The 11,614-nt window shown below is 29.5% G+C and overlaps 1 protein-coding gene across 1 annotated transcript; it reads right to left on the bottom strand.

Annotated features, from left to right (window-relative positions):
• Positions 1–2,246: 2,246 nt before the first annotated feature.
• Positions 2,247–5,209, bottom strand: LOC108749184 (major royal jelly protein 1-like). Its single transcript, XM_018487731.1, has 6 exons — positions 4,835–5,209; positions 4,383–4,558; positions 3,412–3,630; positions 3,127–3,298; positions 2,605–2,831; positions 2,247–2,473 (listed from the first exon to the last, which is right to left on the bottom strand). Exons 1-6 carry the CDS (start codon positions 5,025–5,027, stop codon positions 2,288–2,290), a joined length of 1,173 nt encoding a protein of 390 aa, XP_018343233.1. The 5' UTR covers positions 5,028–5,209; the 3' UTR covers positions 2,247–2,287.
• Between the last annotated feature and the right edge of the window lie 6,405 nt (positions 5,210–11,614).

Below are 11,614 nucleotides of genomic sequence, written 5' to 3'. Positions count from 1 at the left end.
ATCTTAGCTGGCAATTAATATAATATGCAACTTAAATAGAGAATGTGCCAATAAAACCGGCGTATAATACATCAGCGCTATAATACATAGCGCAAATAAATTTTTTCAAATGTCCACTTACAATTAGTAAGATTTTTTTATATTTTTAAGATTTTCTTTGATCTTATGGAACGCTTATTTTTTTTTAATTTGACATTGCTACAGATTATACTTTAATGCAAATGTATCTTGAGGTTTATTATAATGAGATACGACTTGTGAGTGAGAAAAAATGCTAAATAATAATTAAATAATAATAATAATTTAGCTAAAAGTTATGTAACTTAACTGCATTTTTGTTGTGCAATCATATTTTTACTCCCTCCGTGATTGAATCTTTTTTGTCCAGCCCATTTTTTTCACAATTTTAGAATTTTAAAATAGGAAAATCTCTAGGATTATAAAAAGTGGAAAAATCTCAGGTTACTTTTCAGCATCTATTATCAGTTAACTCAAATGTTAAATTCTTTATTTAATAAAAAATTGAAATTCATGTAAAAATAAAAAAAAATTTGAGAGTAAAATTTCGCTTATGCAAAAAACCATTGCAGACGAAGAGTTAAAATTGGAGTATTGGAAGAACTGCGTGTATTATTTTTTTTTAATAATTTTTTTACTAAAGAATCGTAGCTAATGCAGACAGATATGGAAAAGCATTCAGAAAAATTACTTATCATACACACACTATTTATATCACACACTACTTATATTTGAATTCCAGATTACTAATATCGCACGCAATATTCGTATCTGGTTGCGACGTCTTTCGTTTTTATATTTTGCCTGATATTTCGGCTTGATGCTTCACGCCCTTCGACTCGTCTTCCTTATTTTCCACCCCCGTCGGATAAAAGTTACGCGATAAAAGCTCGAAACCCTTTTGCAGCGGCTGCTAAATTGAAACATCGTCGAAATAAAACGACGTCCCTTATTTCGTGAACGTCGAGTAGCAAGTACATTCGCACAGGTGCACTCAGATTTGTAATAAAGATTCCGACTCCTTTACCATTTCGAGACTGCACTGCGTATACGTGTATACTCATATGTTTCAACTAAGAACGACCGTTGAAAAGAGCGCCTCTGCTTGAAAAATAAAGCAAAAGATTGCCAGAACATCGCGAAAAAAAAAGAGAAAAAGATGCGCGGATTCATTACATGGACGAAATTATTCAGTCGTTCCATTACGAATATATGACTAGCTGCTGAGTTTAACGCAACGGACGGAGAAATGTCGATATTCTGGTATTATGATCCTCCTAAGTGAAATTTTATATGCAAATGCAGCAATCTTTTCGAATTGCGTTTCATCATAATTGAAAATCATAGCAATATATATCTATACGAAGTAAACAGTATTGAATATATTGTAATTTGCATATATATACCATGAATTGATTTCTTTTTTGCGCTACAAATATATAACGACGTAGTTTAAAGTTATTCCTATGTTTGAAAATAGTCTTATAAAAGAAATATCTGTTTAAAAAAAATTTTATTATTTATAGGATTTAATATTACGGACATTTATAGCATGTTACATCGATATTTTAGTTCAATTGTTTGACTAAACTTATGCATATTACATCCAAAGACTATATACAATAATACATAAAACCCGGATATGTGCTCCAACCTTTTTAGAAAATTGAAAATAATTTTTTATTGGCAGAGATAAATTGCAAGATCAACATATCTTAAGTATATTCGCATTCTTCCTCTTCCATTCTTTATCAAAGATAGAAATTCTTCGTGTTGAAAGAATGAAAAAAGTAAGAAAAGAGAAAAAGTAAGGAATCATCAAACACGATACAGAACTAAAGCCACTAAAGCTGAAGGGGCAGGACTATAAATACGGGATTACCTATTTTAGAACTAGTAATATATTTTAATGAAATGTTCCATTTATACAATATTTTAAAATTATTTTCTGACATCACTAACATAATGTAAAATAAGCAAATCAAATTTATTTCAATTTAACCCTTAGCCTATTAGGTACAATTTGTCCATACTAACGGGGGCACTAAAATCCGTCCGTTTTTTTCACCTGTTCAGAATGATTAAAAAAATCTCTAAAAATTCACTAACATACTTTCAACTTTCTAGAATAAATATTGACACTTTATTAAAAAAAAAAAAAATAAAATGTAGTATAATTTATAATTAGCGAAAGATGCAAAGAAACTTGCATGAACAAAAATCGCTTGGTAATTAGTGATCCCTCTTAGTAGGGTAAGGATTAATAAAGCTAATCCATAATCTTTTGAATTTTTGCTAAGTCCATTTCAAAAATGCGTAAGTTTATTTCATCTAGATGTATTGTACCAAGAAGGAAACGGTGAAATCTATTTGAGAGACTCATTAGCTTACTCCAATAATTTAAAACTACTATCGCACATAAAGGTTGAAATTTTTCATCTTGTGCGAGGACCACCTTAAAATTAATATTTAATTCATAGCGATAAAATTGTACTATCAATTATTAAATTAAATAATCATTAATAGAATTTGAAATAGTTTACTATCAATAAATATGTAAAGAATAATTGCATTCGGATATCTTACCGTATTATTATCAGATTCCTTATAAACCTTCGTGCCTACAATAGACATTTCACGCATAAGACTATAAAATATCGAATGTCCCATTGATGTAAGCTGTACTGTTTGACTTGATAATTTAATCACAAGTTTAGTTTGTTTATTAGCCTTTTTTTTATTTGGACATTTTAATAGCGTTTTTATACTTATCTTATATATTTCTTTTCCTGACATAACAGTATAATAAAAATCTAAAATAATTATAAAAGCAATATGAAGAAATCATAGAAATCAGACCTAAACACCATTGATTATTATTATTTGTGAGAAAGTTTTCTATATTTTCTGAATTATTATTATTAATAAGCAAAGAAACGAAAATATATTAATATTAAAACATAAAAGAAAAAAGTTATAAATGAGAATATAGTGTTAGTTATTTAAAATTGAAGTTAAAATCCTTAATAACGTCATATATAGTAACATTAAAAATTACGGAAATTACAATTGAAATAATATCTATTGTGTTAAAAAGCGAATACTTGCCATCATCAATGACTGTCATACCCAAGATACCATACTCCAGCGTAAAATTTTTGTCTGCTACCGAGAAGGAAGTATCAGTCGGTTTCATATAATCAGATTCGACCCTGCACATACGCTTCTTAGATGAGTCATATACCACTAAACCGTAACTTCCCGAGTCAGCTATAAACACCTGTGTATTTACGCATGCACTAAATTATGTAAGTCACAGAATGTAAATACAATATTACGAGTTTTTTGTATTACTACAATTAAAATTAAACGTATTATTAAAAAATGACTAACGATCATTTTATCCAAAAATTTTGTACATTCTTTGGGAAAATAAACAAGAGTTTCTGCCAATAATCCTGAACCTGTTCGGTTAAAAGCGATATCAAGTGGGATGTAAATAGTTTTAACTAATGTATCATTTTCTAAATCGAAGATCAATAGTTTTGGATTACAAACTTGATCAGTTATGATTGTGCCCGAATCCAGAACGAAAATATAATTGCATTGAATCTGAAGTATAAGTAAAAATTATATGTCGTACATTTATTATCAAGCAGACTATTGTGTGTGCATATACATCTCCTATGAAAAAATATGATTGGGAATAAACTATTAATAATAATAATTGAATTCTCAATGGAAGCCATGATATTTAAAAGTATAATTGAGTGTCAATAATTATTATACTTCAATAGTTACACTTGACGAAAAAATGTAAGCATTGAGTTTTGCATAGAAATGATTGAAGACTAATTTATTTTACGATTTGAACTTATAAGATCAAATAATTTCTACTTATCAATCAATTATAATTGAGTGTCAATAATTATCAATCATATTTTAGCAAACCGAAAATAGTTACTACTTTAAGAATTGTGTTATTTGTACTGTTACTACAGAATAAAAAATACAAAAATAGTTTTGTTTCATTAAATTGACGTTTATTTTCATGACTGATAATTACAGCGTTATCTTTTGTAACGAGTGTCCTCGTCCCGAATCGGCTGTCTTTTTTGTTTATTCATTTTAGCATTAATTAGTAATAATTAATTAATATCCATGGTTACTATTCATCAAATTACAATTGATCAATATTTTGTTACTATTAATAGTAACATTGAATCTTGTTGTTAAATCTAATCATGTTTTTTTTCATAAGGGATAGATATGCGTAATACATAATCACTAATCACTTAAATATGTGCCGTATAAATAATATAAGATATGATAATCTTTTAAAGGAAAGATATCAATATACATACATGCACTCGGAAAACATTTACAATACCATCGCACGTACAACTGCTATTATACCAACTCCAATTTGGATACGGACGTAAAAGCGGACCTCCTGGTCCTATCTTATTAGTTACTGTCGCCAAAGTAGCAGGCATATTAGGAGCAAAAAATTTCGGCATAGTAATAAATATTCTACCATCTATAAGAATTTTGTTAGTTAGCCTATGTGCTTTACTAAGGGAAACATTTATTTTGCAAATTCTTTATAATAATAGTGATAAATATTGCACTGCGATAACACCAAAATTCATGTATACTTGGTTGCATTTGTAATAAAATGTACAGATTATATAGTAAGATTACATATTAATTAAATATTAAAACCGTAGGTAAAGTTTTTGTGTACTATAAAAAAAGTGTTTATACTTTTGTATAAATGTATTACAACTTTTTCAAATTTCTGTCATCAACTTACCATTTGCTTTAGTCATACCGAAGAAGCTACATGTGTATGGATTAAAAGCGCCTGAATTTATAGCATCTTCCTTCTGCTCCTGACTGTCCCATTCATACTCACAATATTTCCATTCATGTACAACATTCACTTCTATTCCAAAACTCACAATTGCCATCGATAGAATTAATATAATAAATAAAGAATACCTCATTTTTACTGTCGCTTACAGAAAATAATGTTATGAAAGCAATTTGGTTTAAATTTTACAACAAATTGCACTTACATTTGAGAAATGCAATGAGTTACGCTATTTTTTGAAGATCCGTGCGTTTTTTAATAATTAAAACTACTTTTTAAATTGCAACAATAAATAATTTAACTGAACTACCAGTAGACACGTCGCAAATGCGAGTATAATAATGATTGCTTTTCATTTATATATTTTTTTGTCGAATACATATAAAAATGCTTTAAAAGAACATACAACGTGTTATATAACATATATCTAATCTTAATTGTAGCTGCATTAAAAGTCTTAGACTAGACATAAGAACACATATACAATACATATAGATAATTTATGACATTTACCTACTTGCAATAATTATAAATAATGTATGTTATTTTATCAATAATTGTTTTTGTTACCAACAAAAAAAATATATTTGTTGTCTTTGCAGGTGTATATAGTACGACGAGAAAAAGATGGAACTTTTTATTGCTTTTCTTTATTAATGACCGGATTGAACAATACATACATATATGCATCCAGTGCTTGTTGTAAAACTTTTGACTTTCCAACCAATCTTTTTGACTAGTAGATCCAACTTTTATGATTTCGTAATCTAATCGTATTTCAACATATGACATTTGTCTTTCGACACCGAGAAAAAATAAATGTTAATAGTGATATAGGACGTTGGAATATTTGTGAATCCAAGCCGCGCGAAATCCTTTTATTTCTCAAGAATTCACGTTATGTCTTATATTTTATTTTTTTATTTTTTAATTGTAAAAAAAATTCGTAAATTCTTTTTTAGATCGATATCCAAATATATATTTTGTATTAAATATATATACTCCCATCACATGTATAACAATATATTATCCGGATAAAATGATGTATTGTTCGTCAAAGGACGAATAGCTCATCCAGGACCAATTCACACATAAACGGATGTCCTGGATATATGTATGTACATACATATTTAACAATCTAATAACTTGATAAATAATTCTCAGTTTTATTTAACCTTTCCTTTAAGTGTTCACAGAGATTTCCCCTACTCTTTTCTAACTAAACTGTAGCGGTAGTGCAACTGCGATATGATTGCTTTCTATTTATCTTTTTTTGTCGCAATACATATGAAAGTATTTTCAAGTAGCCTTGTTAAAGTCTCTTATTGAGTCAGTGTTATTATAACTTATCGATAACTAATATATAATCCATAACTTACACATAAATTATAACAAAATGTGGCACACAATACGATATCTTATCTATATGAGGACATTAAGGACAAAAAATAATGTATTTATTACCTTTGTAGTCGTATGAGGTGGTAAAAAATAATATAATTATAATCTTTGTAGTATAAAGTAATTTACGTTGTTGCATTTTTTTTATTTTTTTAATAATAATAGAATTGTAAATTAAATTTGAATATTTCTCTAGTATATTCCGAAGACATTATAAAGGAATAGAGTTCTAATTTAATTTCATAATCGAAATCATAACAGGCTCGATAACTAGTGATCCCTTAGTAGTAGAAGTAAACTTATTGGGATTCAATATTTTCAATAAATCTCATGAACTTATGATTGCAGATATATAAACTTTTGAAACAACACAGAAAAAAATTTGATTGAATTAACTAAAATTCTGATGGAAAATGATCCAGAATTCCAGTTATTTCAACCAAACATTTTTTTCCGTCACGTAATTATTTGCGTACATGTATTTTATGTTAGCCATTCTATTAACTACATGGGTGGTTCAAATACGAATGAGATTTTTTTAGTGTGAATGTAAATCAACACATACATTGATAAATAGTTCTATATAAGCTGCGTTCGATTGGGATGTTTTCAGCAATTCTATTCTTGTTGTACTATATGTCTAATGAATGATAAAAACTGAATAATGATTATATATTAACGCTCAAAACGCGTGCAGAGCCAAAACCGAATGCGGTTATAGTTATAAACTCGCAGTAACTGTTTCTTTAACGTTGTTATGATATCTGAACAAACAGAACTATGTACCATGAGCAATGTGTTGATTATGCATTAATCAGATTTCATGGGTTGATCAAGTTGCTTACGAAAATGTTAAAACTGAATTTCGTGTAAACTACGCACACAGATCGGAACAAATGTTATCAAAGGCACAAGTGTGCAGTAACACTCGGTACTGTCGACAGACGATTTCAACTTCTCTAATTTTGTCTTCTCGAATTTCAAAACTATCGTACCTACCGGCGAATTCGATATTGATAACATTTCAATCGCTTCGCATCATTCTATTTGAAGCCGTATGGTGTTTCGAATATTTCTCTTCTTCATGATTATCATGCTCGTAAATGCTAAACAGTTAGCAACATCATCGAGATTTTGACCAAAACCAGGATTGAACTTATCAATAGGATACATCTAATCGCTTACTTATAAAATATCATCTTCACGATCGGTCAGTCGAGCGGGATGCAAAGTTTCAGGATTTTCCTGTCGTATTATTTGAGAGACGACAAAATTAACTTTAAAATTCACACTATTCTAAATTTTCATGACAACGAGATTTAGCGAGCAAATCCAAGATTCAAAATAATTTTATTGTCTTAAAAATGATTACAATAGGATATTATCTTCCAATATAATTTTACAATATAATTATACGAGTTATAAGAGAGAGCTTCCAAAAATCAAATAACGTCAGATTATGAAAGAATAATGCATCCAAACGTAGACAAAAATTGTAGTAGAGCGCAATTATTCGATAATATTGTGTAGATAAGGCAGTAAGTGCCAAAGAATAGGAGAAAACATGAAGAGGGAGGAAAAGCGATAAAGGGAGAACAAGGGAGAACGACTTATCGAATTGAGATATCAAGTGCTATGAGAGAAAAGAAATTGAACTCGCAGGTCGACACGTGATCTCTTAGAACCCTAACGAGCTCGCGGAATTACACCACAAAGCAAGTTTGAAGTACAACAGTCTAAGAATTGGAAGTTAGAGCACAGACGCGGAGCGTTGGTCTAGACAAGAGTTTGAGTCAGGAGTAGAAGTTTGGAGCGGAGTCTGTCCAAACGCTACTTGTGGCATTCGGAATACACCGGCATTGAAGAGATCCATTTCTTTCGTCTGAACCTACGCCAGATACTTGGTTGTGACATCTTAATCAATTAAAAAAATATTTATTGATCAAATCAGCGGAATAAAACATATTTTTGCCATTTTATGTTGCGGTACGCAAACCGATATGTCGAATAATATTTTCAATGACATTTCTTGCGTCACTTCACTTCCAATTAGACTTCACTTTCAATCGTTTGACTATAAAGCGAGATTATTATACATGTACTCATCGCGTATATTTCAATCTTGAATAAGGACGACGTTTGCGGCCTCTGATCCACGACAGGACTTACGCAGAAAGCGGTAAGCGCTTTATAGCGACAACTAAATCTTGCACGTACAAACGGGTAGAGGGGTATGAGAGATGACGCCGAGAAAGCAGTGTTTTGGCTCACTGGCGCTTGGGCTTTGCCAAACTTTCTTCGTAGCTCGGCACAGAAACACAAGGAGTGAAGTTCCCTGCACCTTAGAAGTTACTCGTTCCGGTCGTGTACAGATAATACATCTGATGATGGGTTAATTATGGAGAGATTCTTGCTTGCACATTAATTTCTATCAATGATATTAGTTTGAGAGAAATATATTATTATTTACGTATTAAAGCGTTTCTCAAAAATATTAGTGTTAAGAATAATTATGATAATTATTAAACTATATCTTTAGCTTTATTTATATACGTATATATAAATCGTAACTCACACACACACACGTAACTCTCTCTTTCTTTCTCTCTCTCTCTCTCTCTCTTTCTCTTTCTGCTTAACATACTAATAAATTGCAATCACTCATTAAAAACTGATTCACATCGCTGAAGTGCTGAGCAAGACCGAGTTAATTGCACTCATCTATCGGATATATCTGATCGCTTACATCGAAAAAATATCATCTGTATGATTGGCAGGCTGATTCGTTATTTTTTTCTAAGAATTCACTGCAAAATTCTCTAACAGCTTCATTAATAAGATTTTTTTGTTTCCGCATTGTTTGAGAAATAGCAAGATGCTTTAAGATTTATGATGCTTTAAAAATAGATCGCAAAATAATTGAACAAGTTAAATGGATTATTTTTAATAAAAATCAACTGTCGGATAGTGATAGAATAATAATTGCGTTAAATAATTTACAAGAAGTAATCAAATAAAACTAAACTGAACTCTGAATTTACAATTTATGTGCTTATTTATTTAAAAAAAATAAATTAAATCTAATATTTACGATTTTATAATCAATATTCATAGTCGGTTTTTATATTTAAGACTAATTTAAGAACTTTATAGAAGAGACATTATAAATTTATTTAATTAAAACATTTTTTTATAATCCATTGAAAAAAATTTACTAAATTATCTTAATATTTTTTCAATAATGCTGACTGAATATTTACTTTCAGTAAATAAATACATATTTATTCCACAAAAATGATAGTTAAATGAAATTAATAGTTCTTGTATCAAATATAAATTTACGTTTAGTAAATATTCAGTTAGTTATTATTCGAATAAATATTTGTTAAAATTTAGTACAATTTTTCAATGTATATATGAAATATTTGTTTTCATATAACGAAAGCAATATCACCATATTGATATTTATATACCGAAGTTTATAACAGAACGTACTAATATTCAGAATGGCACGCAAAAAGTAGCGAATAATATTACTTGACAATATATAACAGGCTCGTAAGTGTATTATGTAGAAATACTCGTATAAGTATAGTTGTGTCTGATCACGAAAATATCGCGATATCTTTACGTTTGAATATTTTAAAGAAAACAACATAAGAAAAATTAAATAAGTATTAAAGGTTAAAGCGTTTATAACGCGAAATTATTTGTTCGCATTTAACAACTTTAATGGCTCGTAATGCAGGCACTGTGCAAAACGACATTGCTAAAGAAACTTGTAAGATACCGCAAGTTGATTATTGTTCAAGCATTGAAAATACATTTTCAAAAACATATATTCATCTTATCTATGATGTGCATTACAGTATAAAGAAGAATATAACTCGAAACGATTAATTTAAAAAGGTACATTGAGCGATTGTTAAATGTTATTTTATATTGTTAAATTATCTTTTAACAAGATTTTGTGATCAATCTAATTTCTATTCTTTTTGTGAACGAAAATATTGACAATTTATCAATTAATCGCAGCTTTTTTATTCCAAATACTATGTATCTATTTTTATAACTCATAAAATAATAACTAATCTTACCCATATTATACAATTCTATTAAATTATTTAACAAATAATTACTATATGTATCTATGTATTTTTTCCTCAAAATTTTTTCTTTTTCATTTTTAATTGTTTGAAGACTGTGAAATGCGCTATTAAATTCGTAATACCAAATTATATTCCATTTTAATTACTTTTAATTACTTCTATAGGTCGCTACTGCTCCTATTATACATTATTAATTTGATTCAAATAATGCAGTTAAATAATCTAACCCCAAAAATATATGTATTAAATTTGACTAAAATTTAGTTTATTATTTATTCAATATTATTTATTCTATACGTTAATATATAAATGTTGTTTACTTTCAAACTGATCAATTTAATCACAGAAATGAATTGATTTACATTTTGACACACATAGAAGTCAAAAATAGTGAAATGTCATTTACTTAAGAGATTGAGTTACCATTACTCCTTTGATATTCAATAGTGTGTTTCGCTATTTCGGTTCGGCTCTGAATTGTTCTAGTAGAAGTTACCAACGTATAGTCAAGCTACGTGCAAGTCACTCAGGACCGCACTACGTCACTTCGTGTCGAGTTACTTCGGTGTTATCTCGCTGTAGTGAACTCGCTGTCATTCGAGCGTTATCGTGGGGTGCGAGTATTATCGGCGCGTCACGCATATTTCGAGAGTAACGGGCGAAATTGCGACGTCGTGGTCGTAGATCGAAACGAGCAATGCCGACGTCGAGCTGAGCTTTCACTTTCGGTACGCCTACAGCGAGCTATCGAGCTAGTTTTACGAGCTTCTGTGCCACCCACCCGTAATGTGGTTTATCATCCCCACGAGAAATCTGCTCCTCCAAAACTTGCCCTTGATGGAGTTGATAACTTCGAGTCAGCCTTTCGACGGTCCTCGTAATACTGTGTTATCATTAGCACAAAAAAATGTGCTTAGAGGTTGCAGATTTCTAGATCAATGAGCCCACACATTAAATCCTACAAATAGTCACGAAACGATAAATATAATGTAATATAATATGTACACTGAAATTTAATTGTCCTTTATTCAGTTATCTATATTCTAAATTCAATCTCTAATAAGTCTTTATATAAGACTTCATATATATGTGATTTTATTTTATCGTTTCATAGAATTAAAAAATGTATTTGCAAATTTGCACACAAACATCATCAAGCGCCAAGATTTTCTTCGACTGAAAACAAGATTATTCTTTGATTTGATTTATT

This window comes from Trachymyrmex septentrionalis, unplaced genomic scaffold (assembly GCF_001594115.1).
Source record: "Trachymyrmex septentrionalis isolate Tsep2-gDNA-1 unplaced genomic scaffold, Tsep1.0 scaffold27, whole genome shotgun sequence".
Lineage (NCBI taxonomy): Eukaryota > Metazoa > Arthropoda > Insecta > Hymenoptera > Formicidae > Trachymyrmex > Trachymyrmex septentrionalis.
Note: the sequence above shows the minus strand (reverse complement) of the source record. Positions and strands in the feature narration are given on the sequence as shown.